Genomic DNA, 22,439 nt, shown 5'->3' on the forward strand with positions numbered 1-22,439 from the left:
CCTCATTCCCATTGACTTCAATTTTACTAGGGCTCCTTGGTGCCACACTCGGTCAAATGCTGCCTCGATGTCAAGGGCAGGCACTCTCCCCTCACCTCTGGAATTCAATTCTTTTGTCCATGTTTGGAGCAAGGCTATAATGAGGTCTTGAGTGAGTGGTCCTGGCGGAACCTAAACTGTGCATCTGTGAGCAGAATATTGGTAAGAAAGTGCCGCTTGATAGCACTGTCGACGACACCTTCCATCACTATGCTACTGATGGGGCTGTAATTGGCCGAATTGGATTTGTCCTGCTTTTTGTGGACAGACATACCTGGGTAATTTTCCGCATTGTCAGGTAGATGCCAGTGTTGTAGCTGTACTGGAATAATTTGGCTAGAGGTGCGACTAGTTCTGGAGCACAAGTCTTCAGCACTACAGCCGGGATGTTGTCAGGGCCCATAGCCTTTGTTGTATCCAGTGCACTCAGCCGTTTCTTGATATCATGTGGAGTGAATCGAATTGGCTGAAGACTGGCTTCTGTGATGGTGGGGATATCAGGAGGAGGCCGAGATGGATCATCCACTCGGCACTTCTGGCTGAAGATGGTTGCAAACGCTTCAGCCTTGTCTTTTGCACTCAGGTGTTGGACTCCGCCACCATTGAGGATGGGGATGTTTACATAGCCTCCTCCTCCCGTTAGTTGTTTAATTGTCCACCATCATTCACGACTGGATGTGGCATGACTGCAGAGCTTTGATCTGATCCGTTGGTTATGGAATCGCTTAGCTCTGTCTATAGTATGTTGCATCTGTTGTTTTGCATGCATGTAGTCCTGAGTTGTAGCTTCACCAGGTTGGCACCTCATTTTTAGGTACACCTGGTGCTGCTCCTGGCATGCTCTCCTACACTCCTCATTGAACCAGGATTGATCCCCTGGCTTATTGGCAATGGAAGAGTGAGGAATATGCCGGGCCATGAGGTTACAGATTGTGCTGCAATACAATTCTGCTGCTGCTGATGGCCCACAGCACCTCATGGATGCCCAGTTTTGAGCTGCTAGATCTGTTCTGAATCTATCCCATTTAGCATGGTGGTAGTGCCACACAACACGTTGGATGGTGTCCTCAATGTGAAGACGGGACCTCGTCTCCACAAGGACTGTGCGGTGGTCGCTCCTACCAATACTGTCATGGACAGATGTATCTGCAACAGGTAGATTGGTAAGGACGAGATCAAGTAGGTTTTTCCCTCGTGTTGGTTCGCTCACCACCTGCCGCAGCCCCTGTCTGGCAGATATGCCCTTCAGGTCTCAGCCACCTCGGTCAGTAGTGGTGCTACCGAGCCGCTCTTGGTGATGGACATTGAAGTCCCCCACCCAGAGTACATTCTGTGCCCTTGCGACCCTCAGTGCTTCCTCCAAGTGATGCTCAACATGGAGGAGGACTGATTCATCACCTGAGGGAGGGCGGTCGGTGGTAATCAGCAGGAGGTTTTCTTGCCCATGTTTGACCTGATGCCATGAGATTTGATGTCGGTAGGACAGGACATACCAAGGGATGGTAATGGAAGAATCTGGGACGTTGGCTGATAGGTACGATTCTGTGAGTATGGCTATGTCAGGCTGTTGCTCGAGTAGTCTGTGGCACTGCTCTCCAAATTTTGGCACAAGTCCCTAGATGTTAGTGAGGAGGACTTTGCAGGGTCAACTGGGCTTGGTTTGCCTTTGTCGTGTCCGATGCCGGGTGGTCCGTCCGGCTTTATTCTTATTATGACTTTTTGTAGTGAGGTTGTACACCTGAGTGGCTTGCTAGGCCATTTCAGAGGGCGATTAAGAATCAACCACATTGTCTGGAACATTTGTCTGGAGGGTCTCCTGCCGTCCTGCGGATATAGGATGGCCCTCCGTCTGTCACCTCTTCCACCAAGGCCTCTAGTGCACCATCCAAGAACCTTGGTGCACGCTCTCTCGCAGGCGCTGCCATTCTTCAGTATATTCCACCACAGATTCTCTCCCCAAAGCACTTCCTGCAGCCACAGTGCACCTCCCCTTTAAGAGGTGCAGGCTGCCTTTTAGTAGTGCCGGCCACTCCCGATATTGGGGCCCCCTGCTGTTGCATGCAGCCAATCAACAGCACAGGTAGCGCTGGCTGCTCAAAGCTATAATTGAAATCATCAGGCAGCATGAATGTTACTTGCTGCCTGCATCGCAACCAACGGGCACGGATTAATCACGCACCACGATCCCAGCGCCCGTTTTCGGGGATTAACCAATTTAACCCCCTCTGGGCCCAGTAGCCATGGTGATTTCAACAGAGAACTGTTTATCCAGCAGGTGCCTGATTTGCCTGAATTTTTCAAAGATAGGAAATCTCCTATTCAAGGCAGTGTCTTCTGGCATAATTTATACCAGAATGGCTATTGGTGGGTTTTAAACAAACTGAAATGGAAGTGGGTTGTTTTCACCTAATTTTCCCATGTCAACTCATTAGAATAATTCTAGCTATAAGTTTGGATGAATCTAAAGAGCAAAGTAGTGGTAGGAGAGGATATTTATGTGTAGGCCAAACTTAAAGGGGATAATTAAAGATGAGTGTCACAATAGGTAAACAAAAATTCAGTCTTTGAAGAGCCTCAGAAAAATGTCAATCGTTGAAATTAGCAGCCTTTGGCAATGGGTAGGGAGTAAGAAAAAGACAAAAATTAAGGGCAAGGGAACTCTAGGAGCAGGCATCATTTTGCAGACAAGTGACGGAGCAACCCAGCGCTTAATTCTCAGTTTGCTGCTGATGTCGAGGTGTTGTTGCATGACATGGTTTTGGGGATGGTGGTCCTCCATGCCAATCTACAATACTTCCCAGAAGTTAGCATTCTATCTTGCTTACGATGAAGTGCAGTAAAGCTTTAGGCCACAACTGACGATTACTGACCCTGCATGTGCCAGTCCTATGCTAATTGGAGCAGTTGACACAACTCTGCATCTGCTTTTCTGCTGACCCAGACCCTGAGAAGACAGATCCCCAAGTCAGGGCCCACAGAAATGCTTGAAGACATCCAGGTGGTTACGACCAATCAGGGCAGACTGGCTGTTGATCACCTTGGTATGCCTTCTTTCTTGCAATGCTCCTGAAAGAATTACATACTGTGTAATTGGGGTGCTTCTGAGAAAATATTCAATGGTTAGTCAGTGTTACAAATTTTATGGGTCTACACTAGATATTCTCTTATGTTCAGTGTCACTGGTCAATTCCATAAGCAGACCTTGCACCTCCAAAATCTGAGGTATACTTTTACTTTCAATTTCTGGTTAAATGGTAGCAGGACCCAGGGATCTTAACAGAGACCCATTAATATGTACACTAGATACTGTGATCTCGCACCTACTACCTCGTGTTCTCCTGTCTTTACGGAAGACAGACTGAAAAGACTCTAGTGAGATGAGGTCAATTGTAAACCAACAAATTGGTTTATTTTACATAGAATACATGAACAGATTACAGTTTCACACTGAGATAGATCTATTTTTTTATCGCTTCTCATACCATTTCAAAATAATAAAAATATGTAACTTTGCCTCTATTCTAAGCCGAACTCACTTACAAGCTAGTTGTCCCTAAGCTAACCAGTCCTACTTCCACTCACAGACTGACCCTTACTCACCCTCCAACAGAGAATGAAACAAAGATAGTCCTCTGACCCCCCTCCCTCAACACTGTGTGTCAAATGTTGGCCTGCTGAATTGACAATCAAAGCTACCACTTTGAATGAAGTGCCACCCCTTTAATGTGGAGGCTTACAGCACCTCTATGCCTTGTTCAGCCATGCCCCTACTGGTCACAACGAATGAAAACCCATTCTATCATATTGTCAGGAAAGACCTAGGACCAGATCTTAATGACCCTCGTGGTCTGAAGCCTAATGTAACATGCAAAAGTAAACTGTCTGGCCAGTCTGGTATTCCCAATCATTAACTATCCTAATCAACATTCTAAATGGCTTGTGTATGTCTGGGAATTAACCCTTTGCAAGCTGATTCTAACTTTTATAATAATATCATAACATAAGTTAAAACAAGATCCCTACCAGGCCATAATGGTAAGAGCCCCAAAATGTTCGGATTTTGATCCTCCCCACCAAACGGAAACCGGGCGAGTGGGCAGTTAAAATGCCCTTGCTGACTTACCCACCAATCTCCTTCTTCGTGCCAATTCTGATTTTAAACTGCTCTTCTTCTGCAAAGACACCTGCCAAAGAAACTGGCGGGGTCCTTTATATATCAGATCGGGGTCCAATGACGTCATCTGGCCCCGACTGCAATTTTAACTCTGGCCTGAGCAAGAAAGTTGCTGTGTGTTCTTCATTTTCAATTATTATGCAAAGATAAGTTGTACTAATTGAAATATGTGAATCTCATCATAACTGTTGCTCAATACGTTCACTCGCTTCAAAATAAAGCAGCTTAACGATTTGTATCAAACCTCACCTCACTAAGTGTTTCCTTGGTCCGCTTTCAGATTGAAGAAGTATATGTGCGAAAGACACGAATATACGGTTCAGGTCACAGAGGGGTATTATTATTAAATCCCCACGTCACGCTAGCATACAAGCAGATAATAGGGCACTCCCACAAAAATAAGGGAGCGATTGATGCCCCTGAATCTGAGAAGGAACCTATGGCAGACCCAAATTTGTAACAAAAACATGTAAGGCTCAAAGAACGGGGTTTCTTCTCATTGGAGAGGAAAAGAGTGAGGGGGGATATGATTGAGGGTTTCAAATTAATACGGCATTGAGATGTAGAGAATCAATCAGAGCTATTAGAATTGGTACAAGACAGTATAACAAGGGGACATGAACAAAACACTCAGGCAAAACATTATTGAGGGCAGTTGGTTATCGATATAGCTTAACGAGGGAGGTAGGAGCAAGTAGCCAAAACTGGACAAGGGTCTTGAAGAGTAACATATAACTGGAAAACTAGAACAGCAGGAAGACAAACTAGATGGACATATGGGGGGGGGGGGGGAGAGTTTTAACCCTCTCTACAACGGGCCGGAGAGGGTTGGGGGGGTTAAATTGGTAAAAATGTGAAACCCAACCCCATCCCGCCACAAACGTGTCTACTTCCAGCTTAACCGCAGTGGATTTGGGGGCTTCCGAGTAACCCACTCTGGTACGTACCGGGTCTGTAATTTTAATATTTAAATGAGGCTCCATTCCTCAGATTTTGGGAGCCATTTGAATTTAACGCTGCAGGCCGGGTTTCCCATGGCTCGGGAAACCCGGCAGCTAAAGGGAGGCGGGAGCTGCCAGATCCAGCAGCTTTTCCAGCGCTGCTTGTGGGCCAGGAGGAGCAGGAGTGCTTCTCCCTAGCCCCTCAAGCAAATCTTCTGCTGCGATCTGCCTCCCTCCCCTCGATTGGCCGACCCCCCCACCAGCGATCTTCAGACCCCCCCCCGCAATCTCTCCCTCCCCGCAATCTTCAGACCCCCTCCACGATCTGCCTCCCTCCCCACGATCTGCCTCTCTCCCTCCTCGCTGTTGCGCTCCAAGCCCCCCCACCATGCCCCGATCTTCTCCGATTGCGGGGGACCGTCCCCAGTTGCAGCCTTCTACTGCTGGTTTTCCTGCCCAGCAGCCAGCCAGCCTCTCAATCTGGCGGCAGCCGGGCAGGAAACAGAGTAAAAAAATGCTAATGAGGTCTTGCCGCTAAATTTGGCAGGACCTCCGCCTTCCCGGCATTTCCGGGTTTCCTGGCCACATATGCGCACCCCCTGTTCCCTGCCCGCCTCCCCGTAAATATCGGGGCCATGGTCTCTTGAGATTTTCTATGTTTCTATAGAATGGATGGCCTACTTATATTTTTATGGGCAGTAAGCATGTTTAAAAATTTACAGAAAAAGACATTTCTAAATATTTGTACTTTCGGGATAGAAAAACCTCTAAGCGCTATGTTGGCTGATTTCAACTGGGGTGATGGTGCAAGGGTTACAATTGGCCCTATTGTTCCTAGGTTAGGGATGGAAAAATCATTCTGGTTTCCTGCTAGTAATTGCTAGCCAGCGATTTCTACTGGAAAGTGTGCCTGTGTGAGCATCAGGTGAACCCTTGGCTGTGATGCCCTCACAGTTGAATAATCTGCCATCACTCACATTTTTAGATTATACACGACAAATGTGTCTTGGGCAAGGTACTAGATCATGCATGTGAAACCATAGCCCTGCATGAATTGGCACTTGCAGGAGATAAGGGGAGAAATTTGAAAAATACAAAATTAATTGCATAAAAAGAATACTACATAAGGAAATGTCATATACTTTTTATCTATTATTTGGGAAAGAGTTAAGAGCCTTACTTGTAAGTATTTTATCATTCCTAAACATTGGATAAAAGTGGTCTTAAATGTTTTCCAATTAAATAGATTTAAGTAGTCTTAGAATAATTTTGTCCATGGTAATTAGAGGGTAATCTTTTTTTACTGCCTAAATGATTTGACAGTATTTTTAATTTAAAAGTTTTAAGATCAGTTACTAAAACCACTCTTGTTCTGTGATGTGATAAAAGTAGACAATTGAATATTTTTCAGTTTGTTGCATTTTAAAACATTTGAATTCTATTCAAAGACCATCCCTCAAAGCAAATCTATCTTCCCTTTTGATCTGACAGTTTTGCTGATGTTTTGAATGGTATATATTGTATAGTAGCATGTAAAAGTACTGCAGCGGTTAACTACTGCATGCTATAAAATACTGGGTATTAGTAAAATTCATAGTTTTCTACAATTGGATTAGCTATACACTGCCTCTTCAGCTGCTCTTCGATCAACATCTAAATTAGTCTGCTGGCCTCATTTTGCATTAATAATATTTTACAGTTAGTATACTGCCTGAATATAGCCCTGTGACAGTAGAATGTAACCAGCATTTATAATATAAAAACAGTACTCAATAAGAGAGATGGATTTATATCCATGTAGAAGACCCAGATAAATTTGTTCTTCTGTACTGATCTAGTATAAGCCATATTTCATCAGTAAGTATCAAGAATCCACCATTTTATTCACAAAAATCAAAAGAATTTCAAGTATCAAGCTACATCAATATGAAATTTTAATACTTACAAACACATTCAATATATTAACAATGCCAGTAAATTATCTTGTAAAGTGGCCTAGAAGCACATTGATTAAAATGTTGGTATCTGACTCCTGCAACTGCAGGTTTGAGTCCTACCAGTGCCAACTAACACTAGACCCAAGCTGCCTTGCCTACTTGACTGAATAAGGGTATATAAGGATGAATAAAGTAAATATGATGATGCAAAGTTTCTTCCTTATGTGTTTATAATATGATCAGATTGTGAATTTACTACCTGAAAACAGCAAACTTGCTGATAATCTCAGTCACTTCACAATTATTTTAAAATTTTGATCAGTTGGTAAGAAACGCTTAACATTGTATTATGTTTTAACTTGCTTTCCTTTGGAGGCAGGGAATTGTCAAGTGAGTATTATGTATACATTCATAAAATATAATGAAGTTATAAAAAGCTTCACTATGTAACACAAAAGGTGTTTGATGGTGTGCATCTTGGTGTCAACATGTTTGAAATTAAGTATTAGGTACCGTTGAGCTTTTAATGACTTCTCAGGTTAGTGTATAACATATAGTTAATTCAACCATGGTGTACAGCGCATGTCCTATTTCCGTTCAAAAGTAGGTTGTGCTTTGCATTGCCAATTGGAAAATTTAAGTAATACAGAATGCTTTACTTTGTGCAATTTATCTTTTAGACTGCTAATCACGTAATAAATACTAGGGCCTAAATAAATAAATACAAGGGCTGATACAAATAGTAATTTATCAAAACCACTCTTCCCTCTAAATTAGAATAGGTAATTAGCCCCTTGAGCCCATTAAAACAATGGACTTGATAAGCAACAATTTACATTGATATAGTGCCTTTTTATATAAAGAAATGTCCTAAGGCACATCACAATTAGGAGTAAGGGAAACAGATGCTGAGTCAGGAAAGGAAATATTAGGTTAGGTGACTGAAAGAGATAGGTCTTGAGCCTTTTAAAGGTGGCCAGGTGGAGAGAGATTTGGAGAGGGAGTTCCAAAGAGTAGAACTGAAACAACTGAAAGCTCTGCCACCAAAAGTGGGCAAAGAGGGAAGGGTATACACAAGGCCAGAGTTAGAGGAACGGCAAGATCAGGATGGGATGTAGGGTTGGTCGAGATCACAGAAGTACTCTTGGACATGGACATGATGAGATGTATAAACAAGGATTTTGAAATTAATGCGTTGAAGGATGGAGAGCCAGTATAGGTCAGAGAGGACGGAGGTAATGGGTGTGTGGAATGGGAAACATGCAGCAGAGTTTAAGCAACTCGGGGCTTATGAGAGTACAGGTGGAAACCAGCACAAAGCACATTAGAGTAATTGAATCTTACAGTGATGAAGGCATGTAAAAGGATTTCAGCAGCAGAGGAGCTGAGGTTGGGGCAGAGGTGAGCAATGTTTCAGAGTTGGAAGTAAGTGGTCTTTTTGATAAATAGGATGTGAGGTTTAAAATTCAACTCAGAGTGAAAAAGACACCAAGGTTACTAACAGTCTGGTTCATCCTGAGAGAGTGGCTGGGAATGGGAGTGGCATCAATGGCAAGGAAGCAGATTTGCAATGGGAGCTGAAAATGATAGTTCAGTCTTCCTAATATTGAGCTGGAGGAAGTTGTTATTCGTGTAAGATTTGATGTCGGATAAGCAGTCTGACAACACAAAGGAAATTGAGGGGTCAAGAGAAGTTATGAAGAGATGGAGCTGGATATTATTGGCATGTGAAAAAAGTTCACTCCAAGTGTACAGATAAAGGAAGTTTTTTTGCATGAACTTGTACTAAAACATATTCAACATGCTGTGTAAATGGCATGCAGACAGTATCATTAGGCATATATTCAAAATTTTTAAACATTATAAACATCATCATGTCATGCACCTATTAATAATCGACTAAAACTCAGTCAAGTTCCATTGCTGTTCTCCCACTGGATGTCATTCTGAGGAAGATAACTTTTGATGTAAAGTGCTTCCATCCAGATAAAGTGATCATCAGAAGAATTGGTTAACATGTCTCCTATCTGATATTCCAAACAGATATTCCTATTTGGGGCTATCAAAAACCAGCTTATCTCAGAGAAAAGACATTTAAACATTTTTTAACATTCTCTTGGAGTGGAGCACTTTATATTGAAATTAATTCTCCCTAGAGTAATAGTCCCCTTTTACTCATCAAGTGTTCAACTATTTGGTTACAGCCCTAGTAACTTCCAATAAATTTCTAATCTGCCAATATTTAAAAATTAAACTACAAATATGGACTTTATGATATATTGGTAATCTATCCAAAAGTTCCTCTATAAAAATTCTTGTAAGATAGCCAAACGTCCTTTCATGGGTTGAAAGATGAAATATGAAACTATGAAGAATTCCTCAACTTAAGTAATGTTGAAGCAGGTAACTACACCTAAGAAATAGCTACTTTCATTAAAAGTACTCATCAGAACAGGAGCTGCCAGTTGTTATTTTCTTGAACGTTTTTAAATAGAATGTTATTTAAAGATTTAGTAGTGTTCAATTTTGTTCATTACATAAAATGCAAGTAAGTATTATTGAGTACCTATTATAGAGGGTGAACTAAATGTGATATACCTGGGAAGCATTGATAAAGCTTCCTTCTCTTTTTTTCCTTCCTATTCTATAGGAGCTTAGTACAGAATTTTCCCAGTGATGCCAGGGTATGAGTTTTCTGAATTTGTAGACTGGTGCACTCTGATTTTTGGTTTTATTTGATGGCATGATTGAGAAGCATGGTTTGTGCCAAGCAGGAATGTCTACTGAAACTGATGAAAGTGCTTGTGCATGAGTTTAGTTATTTTACACAGTTTTCCTAATTATACTAATTTTTTTCACTTGGCTTTATTTGCTGCTGACAAGGGGATCCAGGTAACTCACTAATTATTTTGTGGCAGTTTTCAATAGTTTATTTCTTGTATTTGTTGTGTAAGACTGAACTAATATGTCAGTTGAATTTTCATTTAAAAAGAACTCAGTAGCCTTTCATTGTTCACATTACTCCTTGGATAAGTATGAAAGATTGGATTGGTAGAAACATAGAATGAAGTGAAAAGCCACTGCCTTGTTTTATTTATTAGCATTTTTTTAGTTATGATTGATGAGAACCTTGAAAAACTGGGGCTGTATTTATTGGAGCAGACAAGGTTAAGTAAGGAACTAACAGAAGTGCTCAAAATTTGAAAGGGTAAATATACGGAAAGATTACTTCCACTGATCAGTGAATCAGTAACAAGTGGACACAAATTTAGGATTGGTATTATAGATGCATGTAGGGGGCGTTTAGAAGATTTTAGAGGGAATTTTAACTCCCGGGCAGGAAGACGACGGGATGCCCACTTGGGAGCTGCAGGGGAAGGCCTGGTCCTTTTTAATGGCCAGACCTCATTAACATCCCATCAACCAACTGCTTGTCCGAAACAGGTGTCCCGAGGCAGCTTGCTGACTTTGGTCCTACAAAGATTGTGCGGCCTAAAGGTCACCAGGTCAACAGTCAGGTAAGTTATGGGAAGGGGTTCAGGAGTGGGGGGTGGATCAAAGGGCAGCAGTGGCCCAAACTTACTTTGTGGAGCCTCACTGCTGGAGCAAAGCTATGTAGCAATACAGTGAACTGACTAATCTTAATTTTTAGTTGTCTACTCATTTGAAAAATTATTTGTAGCTGCCTGTGCATCCTGAGGTTTGCAGGGAACAAGCCTAATTGGGCAGCATGTCCATATTAAAAGGATGTATGTACTTAAAGTTAAGTGCCTACATATGGGGGCAAATATTGTTTCTGCCTTTCTCAAGCTTAAATGAATTTTAGATATTTGTACGGCTTTGCAGAGGCTGGGGGTGTGGGTATGGGAAGAGGTGCCAGGTATAAATGAAGTGAAAAGAAACCCAAAGTGGAGGCACAAAGCAGATTCTGAGGGCAAGTGACAAAGTGGTACAGCACCTGACCCCCTGTTTGATGTATGGCCAAATCGACATGCTGATACATGAGGCGGTTGCAAGGAGGGTTGCCCAATATGACACTTTAAGGCACCATTTCCAGAGGACAGCAAGTGGCAATCAGGTTCAGTGCTGTGTGCACTATCTGCAGGCGTTGGCAAGAGATTAATGAGGATTTAAAGGAATCTGGCAAAGAAAAACTACCCAACGGTACTGTGTATCTCCTAGACAGCCCAAGATTGTATCCCGCTAGGTGTTGCCTGTCAACTTGTGCCATATTTACTGCTTATCCATGCCACGTGCTTCCAAATTGTAGGCAAATTTCTGAGAAGTGCAATAACAATAGGGTAGTAATAATAGGGGATTTCAACTACCCTAATATTAACTGGGATACAATCAGTGCAAAAGGTATAGAAGGTGCAGAATTCTTAAATTGATTCAGGAGAACTTTTTTAGCCAGTATGTAGCAAGCCCAACTGGAGGTGGGGGGCAATTCTGGATTTAGTTTTAGGGAATGAAGCTGGGCAAGTGGAAGGAGTATCAGTGAGAGAGCATTTTGGTGGTAGTTATCATAATTCAGTTAGATTTAGCATAGTTACGGAAAAGGACAGAGATAGAACAGGAATAAAAGTTCTAAATTGGGGAAAGGCCAATTTTACTAAGCTGAGAAGTGAGTTAGCAAAAGTGGACTGGATACAGCTACTTGAAGGTAAATCAGTGTCAGAGCAGTGGGAGGCATTCAAGGGGGAGATTCAAGGGGTTCAGAGTAAACATGTTCCCACAAAGAAAAAGGGCGGGACTGCCAAATCTAGAGCTTCCTGGATGACAAGGAGCGTACAGGGTAAGATAAGGCAAAAAAGGGAAGCTAATGTCAGACACCAAGAGCTCAATACTGCAGAAAGCCTAGAGGAGTATAAAAAGTGCAGGGGTGAAATTAAAAAGGAAATTAGGAAAGCAAAGAGAGGGCATGAAAAAGTACTGGCGAGTAAAATTAAGGAAAACACAAAAATGTTTTATAAATACATAAAGAACAAGGAAAGAGTAGGGCCTATTAGAGACCAAAAAGGTAACCTATGTGTGGAGGCGGAAGATGTGGGTATGGTTCTTAATGAATACTTTGCGTCTGTCTTCACAAAAGAGGGGGATGATGCAGAGATTGTAGTTAAGGAGGAGGAATGTGAAATATTGGATGGGATAAAGATAGTGAGAGAGGAAATATTAAGGGGTTTAGCATCTTTGAAAGTAGATAAATCTCCAGGCCCGGATGAAATGTATCCCAGGCTGCTAAGAGAAGCAAGGGAGGAAATAGCGGAGGTTCTGACCATCATTTTCCAATCCTCCCTGGCTACAGGCGTGGTGCCAGAGGAATGGAGGACTGCTAACGTTGTACCGTTGTTTAAAAAGTGAGAAAGAGATAGAGTGAGTAATTATAGGCCAGTCAGTCTAACCTCAGTGATGGGCAAATTATTGGAATCGATTCTGAGGGACAGCATAAATCGTCATTTAGAAAGGCATGGATTAATCAAGGACAGTCAGCATGGATTTATTAAGGGCAGGTCGATTGATTGAATTTTTTGAGCAGGTAACAAGGAGGGTCGATGAGGGTTTCGCATTTGATGTAGTGTACGTGGATTTTAGCAAGGCTTTTGACAAGGTCCCACATGGCAGACTGGTCAAAAAAGTAACAGCCCATCGGATCCAAGAGAAAGTGACTAGTTGGATCCAAAATTGGCTCAGTAGCAGGAAACAAAGGGTAATGGTTGATGGGCGTTTTTGTGACTGGAAGGCTGTTTCCAGTGGGGTCCCGCAAGGCTCAGTACTAGGTCCCTTGCTTTTTGTGGTATATATTAATGATTTGGACTTGAATGTGTGGGGTTTGATCAAGAAGTTTGCAGAAGATTCAAAAATTGGCCGTGTGGTTGATAGTGAGGAGGAAAGCTGTAGACTGCAGAAAGGTATCAATGAACTGGTCAGGTGGGCAGAAAAGTGGCAAATAGAATTCAATCCAGAGAAGTGTGAGGAAATGCATTTGGGGAGGGCAAACAAGGCAAGGGAGTACACAATAAATGGGAGGATACTGAGAGGTGTAGAGGAAATGAGGGGCCTTGGAGTGCATGTCCACAGATCCCTGAAGGTAGCAAGACAGGTAGATAAGGTGGTTAAAAAGGCATACGGAAAACTTACCTTTATTAGCCGAGATATAGAATATAAGAGCAGGGAGGTTATGCTAGAACTGTATAAAACATTGGTTAGGCCACAGCTTGAGTACTGTGTACAGTTCTGGTCATCGCATTACAGGAACGATGTGATTGCACTAGAGAGGGTGCTGAGGAGATTTACGAGGATGTTGCCAGGGCTGGAGAATTTTAGCTATGAGACAAGATTGGATAGGCTGGGGTTGTTTTCTTTGGAACATAGGAGGCTGAAGGGAGATTTAATTGAGGTATATAAAATTATGATGGGACTAGATAGAATGGATAGAGAGGACCTATTTCCCTTAGCAGAGGGGTCATATATTTAAAGTAATTGGTAGAAGGGTTAGACGGGGGCCGAGGAGAAATTTTTTCACCCACGGTCCTGTGCATCCCATCTCGTCTAGAAGCAGACCTCACTCTGATCATTCCTTTGGTACTCTTTATTGTCTAGCCCACTGAGAACAAGAGGAATTCAAAAAGGTGGGGGGTCTGGAAGGGTGGTAGAGGCAGAAACCCTCAACTCCTTTAAAAAGTACTTGGATGTGCACTTGAAGTCCCGTAACCTACAGGGCTATGAACCAAGTGCTGGAAAGTGGGATTAAGCTGGATACTCTTTTTCGGCCAGCACAGACACGATGGGTTGAATGGCCTTATTCTGTGCCGTAACTTTCTGTGATTCTATGATTCTAAACCTTACAGCTCTTTAATTGTATCTCAGTAGGTCACATCTTCAAGATGCAACGTACAAATGAAAATGTGCTACACTCACATCTTGCAAGGCCTTAACACTTCAAGTTATTGTAAAACAACCTAGCTGCATGATGCACATTTCACTGACTGACATCCAGGTTGGTGTGCAAATTGTGTATGTCTGCTCATTCAACCTCCAGTAACTTAAGACTACTTTCCTGCTTGTACAATGTATCTGGAGGACATAATCCCAATCTGGAGAAAACCCCATCCCCTCTAGTCAATTGCAGGGACCAAAAGTACATCTCCCCTGACATGCCCCAGTAGGGTCTAGGTAACAACGGTCCTGTGCAACCCACCTCAGCTAGAAGCAGATCTCACTCTGATCATTCCTTTGGTACTCTTTATTGTCACGCTCATTGAGAACAAGAGGAATTCAAAAAGTAATGTCTAGTCTACCAGCAAGTGACTAAAGGTGCATGCCAACTGGTTTTGTGAGTGTTGTTTTGCCTTTTTGGTTTGCCTTTGTTTCATTTATTTAGGAGAATTTTTCCGCATTTTAGTTAAGCTGTTTGTAAACTATAGTGAAACTCCTTTGAATGATGGGTGAGTGAAAACTGTTTTTTTAGAAAAGCAGTAGGCAAAATTAAACTAAAATGGGAAAAAATTCTCCCAAATAAATGAAACAAAGGCAATCCAAAAAGGCAAAACAACAAGTTCACAATTACTCACAAAACCAGTGACACGCACCTTTCTCCTGGAAGTGCACCTCTTTTTACAGGAACATAGTGATGGAGCGTTCGTTAGCATCTGTTTTAAAGGTGTAATGAGGCTTTCCAGTAGTATTGGCTTCCTGCTGCTCCGGCACTGGCACGTGTTTGTAGCACAGAAGTTAAAAATCTCCCCTTTTATGTCAAAATACATGCAAATGTAGAGCCAGATTTTCTGATTGGCACAAATATTTGCACTGAAGTAGAATAAGGTGTGGCCAGCAAAAATTGCTGTCAAGAAATCCACCGAGTCAGGTCATTTGCTTAAGTTCACTAAGCACCCTTAAGTGCAGTAGCTATTAAAGGTTTACTGCATTTAAAGAGTTGAGGAGCCTGTTTAGGTGGAGGCTGACTGTTGTTGAAAGAAGGTTGCCCTGCGAGAACCATCTCTTCACTGAAGAGTTCTTGGAGGTGATGCTGAAGAAAGTTGTCATTTTTGGGGCTAAGGGAAATCCTCCTAATAGAGCCAATGTGTAGCAAGTATGGCAGGAAGTGGCAAACAATGTCAATTTGGTCTCCCGTGTCCATAGGTGTGGGACCAAATGTTCAAAATGTTCTCAGGAATGAGGAAGACTGCCAAGGTAAACTTCAATAAATGATATCCACTGATATGAAAGGAATACTAAGCTTGCACCAATTACTCAGCCCACAGCATGTTGCCACATCAGCAATGCAGCCTGTAAAGCACTTGCCACAACCCTCACATCTTACACCTCCTCACGACCATGTCAGCAAAGCTGCAACTCCAACTTGATGCCAGATGAAGGTCATGGCTTCCTTTCACCCACATAAGTAAGGCATGTTTTTTCACTTATTTAAAATCCATTTTCCCATACTTTCACACCAGGTGTAATGTAGGCTGCACCTAGTGTTCCATTCTAATGCTGAAATCATCTGTTAGCTCCGGTTTTGTAGGAGAAGGCTGCCTATAACCATCGCAAGGGAACCCAAACTGGGGTAGACCACCTAACTTACACCCCTCAACTTACATGAGGAGCAGGCCCTCCAAATAATTGTCATAGAGGCAATTGAGTGAGTGTGTGAGGGATAGCATGGTGCTTTGTATCAGCCCAACAAGGTAAAGATCCACTCCAGTTACTTCTTCTTGTTAGCACTTTACACTCATTGGCTAACGGCTTGTCACATTTGCCCCTCTGCTTCATGGAACCATACTGGCCTCGCTGCTGCACGGTTGGTCGCATAGCTTTTGCTAACACGTATTCCCTTTTCTTTGTGTAAGGATCGTCCAAAATGAGGATGCTAGAACCTGCCGCAAGGGAGCAGCAGGAAGCAGCCCCATTACATGAACATCCATCAAGCACTCCAGACCCTACAAGCATCAGCGCAGAAACATTCTCTTTGGGGGAATCAGATATAGGGAGTCAGGAGGGAGCATCTTATGAAGCACCAAGAACAAATGTGGTGCAAATGCAGCAGATGAGCAGCAAGCAGAGGAACAGAGAGCTATGGCCAGAAGAGCAGCTACTGTGGGATCCATGGATTTGTATCTTACCAGGATTGCATACTGAGCTGAAATCATTAATCAGCAGAAGTTGTTCATGCAATCCTTTGAGAATCGTAAGAGCTCCCTGCTTGGAATAGGACAGAACATGCAAGAGGGCTTTGTGAACCTGCAGAGCACCATCAAGAGAAGTACCTCCACAGCAACCTGCAGAGGGGGCCCCGACAACAGAGGGTCCAAGCAGTGATGCAGTTTTGCTGTCAAAACTGTCTCTGCCACTTTTCAACCTTGGTTTCCAATTACAGGAAGTTCTCACTTCTCGTCTCAAAAGGCTATGTGATTACCTTCAGAGCACCTTGATGGCAGGCTTCACATCCTTTAGTGGTATCCATTTTGTCCACAAATGCCTGATTGTCCACAAAGGGCAGCCGGCAGCTGAGGTGTAGCGGGACAAGAGATGGATGAGGATTTGACCTGTCAGGGTGTGACCCATTCACCCCTTCCAGTTGGCCTCCTTTAAGGACTGCTGGAGAGACAGGTAGGGAAGAGGAGCAGCCAACCAATGCAAACGGCAAGGCGCTGGCAGTAGCTGCAGCAAAGGTTGTGCTCAAACTATGCAGTGCTCTGGTCAGACTGTAATTTTGAGTACTGTGTCCCGGTCTGATCGCTCACCCACAAGTGAGACATTCATGTGCTGGAGAAAATGAAGAGAGTAGCCACGAGGTTGATCCCCAGTGTTAGAGGTCTGAGTTATGAAGAAGCACTGGAGTAACTTGGGCTCTTCAGCCTGGAAAGGGGGTGTCCGAGAAGTGATGTAATAGTGGCATACAAGATAGTTAAGGGTTTTTGTTTTATTTGTAATTGAGATGTGGCTAGAGAAGGGCAAGAGAACATGAGTTCAAACTAGTAAAAGGCAAATTTAGAACTGATATCTGGTGGCAAGTCAAAAACAGCAGAAAAAAATGCAAATTTCCAAAATTGGCAACCTAGCTTTTAAGTATTGGAGCTCTATAGCAAACAGCATGTAGGCCTATCAGTTCCTGTTTCATATGGGTGCTCAGCAGATGAGTTGTGCAGAACAAGCCTACAGAGAATCTGTTGTGGACTCATTGCCCCTGATATTAGAGTGGAGGCGGGATGGTAGCGGGGGGGGGGGGGTAACCCGCCCAATAAAAAATGTCCATTTTTCACGTGATCGCGAGTCAATTGGAGCCACTTAACATGGCTTCCGGGTTTGCCATCCGAAAGCCGCGCAGCAGGCGGTCTGCACACCCGCATCACAGGCTGTCAGGTAGAGGAGCTCTATTTAAAGGGGCAGTCCTCCAATGGCTTTTCCTAGAACAAAAACCCACACACCACAATGGAGCAGCACAGGGCAAGGCTGCTCCAAGATTCAACAATGCCTCACTCCAGGTGCTACTGGATGGGGTGAGGAGGAGGAGGGATATGTTCTACCTGGCGGAAGGGAGGAAGTGGCTTGCCTCTGTCACCAAGAAGGCCTAGCTCGAGGTGGCAGAGGAGGTCACCAGCAGCAGCAACATATCCCGCACCTGGATCCAGTGCAGGAAGCGTTTCAGTGACCTAACCAGGTCAGCCAAAGTGAGTACACTTACTGAATCCTCTACATTCCGTCTTCCACATCACCGCCCCCACCCCCCAACTCATTCCGCACTGCCAACACTATCACATCACTCCTCATACCCACTTAAGGCTCATCCTCAACTTACCTGCACTTCCTCACCTCCCCATTAGTCACCCCACCACTACCACTCAACCCATTCCTCATACAATATCATGGCTCTGTCGTGCACTCACCCTCTGATGCATCTCTTTCACGGTCAGCCACACCCAAACCAATGCATTCATCAGTTGGCCACGTCATCATCACTTACTCACGCGTCAGTACTTTCTCCCCTTATAGGAGAAGAGAGCTCAGACTGCGTGGGAGAGGGCGAGGACCGGAGGGGGCCGCAACAAATCATCGCCCTCACAGTCACGGAGCAGGAAGCGCTGGAGCTCAGCCGAATCCTCGAGTGCTTGTACATCGGGGACGCTGAGACTGGCACCCGACAAACATCTGGTGACATAACTTTAACATTCAGCACACACAATATGAATTAATGTTAACATGCCTTGCCATCTTCAGCACCTCAGAATATGCTCATCACAACATGACACACCTGTGATGATGCTTAATATTGCCTTCTGTTCTCGTACAGGGCCTTCAGCGACCTCTGTGACAGCAGAGGGCGATTCCTCAGAGGACCTGCCAGTCTCTGAGGGTGCACCATCACATCTTAGTGAGCCATCCACCAGCGCACATACTCACACCTTGGTGGGTCCTAGTCTTCACTTAATTGGGTTGGCACCTGGAGAGTCACCACACACGTGAGCACGAGCAGACACTGGTGGCAGGGGCAGCTGCGGAGAATTCGCATCGGTGGGAGCAATCCTGTCCAGGCTATGCTCAGCTGGATGCAGATGCTGAACCCTAGGGGCCATCCTTTGAAAAGAGAATGATCGAGGGGCAGCAGTACATTTGCAAGGTGCTGGAACAGGTGCCATGTGCACAATCCACAATAGTGCAGAGGATGGAGGAGTCCAACTCCTGCATGAGTGGAATGGTGGCACAGGTACGGGAGGGAATCTCCGAAACACTGTTACAGGGACGTGAGGGCATCTCTGAGATAATGTCACAGGGATGTGAGCAACTCTGAGATACTGTCACGGGTAAGTGTGGGAATGTCTGCGATGGAAAGAAGGCTAGCCTCCATTGAGCTTCAAGCACAGCTCACAAATGAATCCATTCAGGCCCTGACAACGGCCATTCGGAATCACAGTGAACAACATTCTGCCGCCTCAAACAGGCAGGCAGATACACTAGCACTGGCCTTACAAGGCTTCACACATGTCCACTAAACTGATGTCCAGCAGAGTGATAGGAGTGATGTGGTCCTGGCCCAGGCGAGGGATGATGGTGAAAGGGGACATGGAAGTGGGGACGCCACTCAAAACGCTCCCACATCTCACCAGTTGCTCCCTCTCAACCAGTACCCGCAATGCTGCCTCGTCTCCAGTTGGCCGAGTCTGCCCCTGCACAGGTGCAGGTGGAGCAGTCTTTGGAGGGGCCCTCACGGGCACCAAAACCCAAAGCATCTAATCGGTCAGGGCATGAACAAGAGCAACCTGCCACTACCTCTGCTGCAGCCACAGGGGATGCACCACGTAGAAGTAGTCGGAAGAGAAAGGCGAAGGTTTTGTAAGCACAAAGGGTATGCATAAGGGTGATTGACGGTTGGTCATGTTTTTTATTTATATTAGCTTTTTGTTAAACTCACATTAAATATTATGATTGTCACCACTACTGCACATCTTGGCCATTCTTGATAAGCTTTTCTAATAGGGCCCTTTCATGAGGATCACCATGAACGGCGACACTTGATGCCACCCATTGGGTCACTTTACAGTGGGTGTATGTGTAGTTGCAGGACTGTTTTGTGCAGGGAGGGATGGGGGGTTCTGGTGTGGGCGCTGCTCTATCCAGATGGTGTGAGGACTGGACTCTTCACACTTTCTGATGTCAGGAGAACCGTTCACTTATCAGTGACTCCTTGGCCTCACGAGCAGCTAGGTGAGCCGCTGCTCTGCCTATGGGTTACTCCGGCTCCTGCTCCTCCTCCTCCTCCATGTGGGTGGCAGATGTGGATGGGTCCTCCTCAAGCAACACCCCTCTCTGTTGTGCCAGGGCACAACACACAACTATAATGCGTCCCACTCTCTGGTGCATATTGAAGCCCTCCCCCAGAACGATCAAGGCACCTAAATCGCTTCTTAAGCAGCCCTATAGCATGTTCAATTATAGACCTGGTGACGATACGCCTGTCGTTATATCGACACTGTTGCTCGGTGATGGGATTCCTCAGAGATGTCATGGGCCACGTGTGCAGGGGGTATCCCTTGTCCCCGAGGAGCCAGCCCTTAAGGGTGTTCGGTTCATGGAAGAGAGGCGGGATGTTGGATTCCCGGAGGATGAAGGAATCATGACAGCTGCCAAGGAATCTGGCGCACACGTGAAGGAATCTTTTGCAGTGGTCACAAACAAGCTGAGTGTTGATGGAGTGATAGCCCTTCCTGTTGATGAATTGTCCTGGCTCGTGTGGAGGTGCTCGTATTGCTATATGGGTGCAATCGATTGCACCCTGCACCCGTGGGAAGCCAGCCAGAGAGTGGAATCCCACTGCCCTCTCCGTCTGGCTGAGGTTGTCCATGGGGAAGTTGACGTACTGCGAGGCCCTGCGAAACAAGCCATCGGTGACCTGCCTTATTCACTTATGTGCGGATGACTGAGACCCCAGCATGTCCCCAGTGGCACCCTGGAATGATCTGGAGGCGAAGAAGTTGTGGGCAGTGGTGACTTTGACAGCGACAGGTAAGGAGATGCTGCTCAGGCCAGCCGGGAGCAGCTCGGCATGAAGGAGGCTGCAGATTTCTGCGACTACCTGGCGACTGACTCTGAGCCACCGTATGCACTGCTCCTCGGAAAGGTCCAGGAAGCTGAGCCTCGGTCTGTAGACCCTGTGGCGAGGGTAGTGCCTCCTGCGACGTTGCTCTCTCTGTTGTTGCCCTCTGTGCTCATGAGCAGGTGCCTGTGGCGCAGCACTGTGTTGTGGAGCTCCAAGTGGCAGAGGCGGACACCGTGCCAGGCGAGGCTGGTCATGTTGCTCGTCCTCTGATGTAGTAGTGAATGCAGCCATGGCGCCCCCCATCCTGACGGTGTGAGTTTGAGGGGGTCTGCAAAGTAGTTTAATATGTTTGAACAGAAGAATTTTGAGTGGAAAGTAAGAATTTTCAGTGAACACACAAAGATCTTGCAGCCAAAACTTTGTCTGAAAGAACTGAGTGTCCTGCTGCAACAAGTGACCTTTTTTCCCCATCTGTCAAATAAGCATTTGAATGTCTCACTGGCTGCTGGCTGAAACACGTCTATTGCAACATGGAGTGTTTCCCACAGCACAGGAAACACGCTGAGGATGCTTCAAAATCGCACCCCGCCTCAAAGTGGAAAAAATTAAGTAGTTCAACTACTTAAACTATCTCAACAACTGTGTAAAGTATCATCCCACCGGCTTTAATTGCCAGTGGGACTTCCGCATTCGGGAGGCTCGTGCGCACCCAGACGCATCAGTGGGGAACCCGGAAGTCTGCAGGTTGGAGCCAGGCTCCAAACCTGAACGGGATTTCCCGGATTTTCAGAACCCCTCCGCCCCCAACGCACTCGCAATTTCCAGGGAAAATTAAGGCCATTATCATTAAGTTAAATAATATTGGTGGATTTAGTCCAGTCTCAAAAATTGCTAAAACTACTTCTGCCGTAGAATTTAGCGTTGAGTGCCATTTGCGCTTGAGCCTACCAACTCGAGTTCATGCGCTGTCAAAGGTCACCCCCCAAATGCTAAATCAGGCAATCAGTCCCACGTCATCCCAGTGTTCTTCATTGTGCTTTTCATTTTACTGATGTAGTCGAGTTAATACTACAGAAATGTAAGCCAAGAAAACTAGCAAAAGATTGACACAGCTCCAAAAAAGCTGACAACTCAAATGACCCTAAATATTAGCCAATGACACATCAGTACAATTAATTACATTGAAAGTGTAATGGGATATTAGCTTGTAACTTAACCTGCAGGTGTATCCAATATTCCTTCACTCACACTGGAGGGGGAAAGAAACAAAATCTTCAAAGTGTATACAAATACTAATGGCACAACATTTATCTTCTAGAGGAGGCATGCCTGCCCAGGATTTTTATTTGACATGTATTCAGTGCAGTTTCCTGTATTTTCCACTCTACAGTGAACATAGCCCTTTTATTTTTTAGCTGAATAAAACACAAGACTCTTGGGGACAAATTGGATAAGGGTCCGTTTGGGGCAGGGGTAGCATGATGTGCTACTACCCCGCGCTGCGATGGACCCTACACAGGCAGAACTCAAGTTTGGACCCACCTGAGAGACCTTGCACATGGAATCAATGCAATTTGCATTTTCCACCACCAGAGGGAGCTCAATCCCTTAAAGGGAGGATATTTCTTAGAAATCTCTTAAAAGGTAGCTGGTGCTTGTTATTTGCTGAAAATGATAGTCTGCTGTCTGCACAGAGTCTGAACAGAGATCAGACATCGCACACATAAAACACAGATGCAGGTCCCATCCCTATGTTTACACATGATGAGTTATGTTAAAACATTGAATAAAGGCTGTGCACTACTAAATCCCAC

The 22,439-nt window shown here is 44.7% G+C and overlaps 1 protein-coding gene across 1 annotated transcript in view; it reads left to right on the forward strand.

Annotated features, from left to right (window-relative positions):
• LOC137324570 (echinoderm microtubule-associated protein-like 6) overlaps positions 1-22,439 on the forward strand; it is a 436,862-nt gene that overhangs the window by 323,576 nt on the left and 90,847 nt on the right. The window contains exons 30-31 of the mRNA XM_067989009.1: positions 7,467-7,481; positions 9,975-9,983. Of these exons, the coding sequence (XP_067845110.1) occupies positions 7,467-7,481; positions 9,975-9,983 (24 nt within the window). The remainder of the gene's footprint in view (positions 1-7,466; positions 7,482-9,974; positions 9,984-22,439) is intronic.

This window comes from Heptranchias perlo, chromosome 8 (assembly GCF_035084215.1).
Source record: "Heptranchias perlo isolate sHepPer1 chromosome 8, sHepPer1.hap1, whole genome shotgun sequence".
Lineage (NCBI taxonomy): Eukaryota > Metazoa > Chordata > Chondrichthyes > Hexanchiformes > Hexanchidae > Heptranchias > Heptranchias perlo.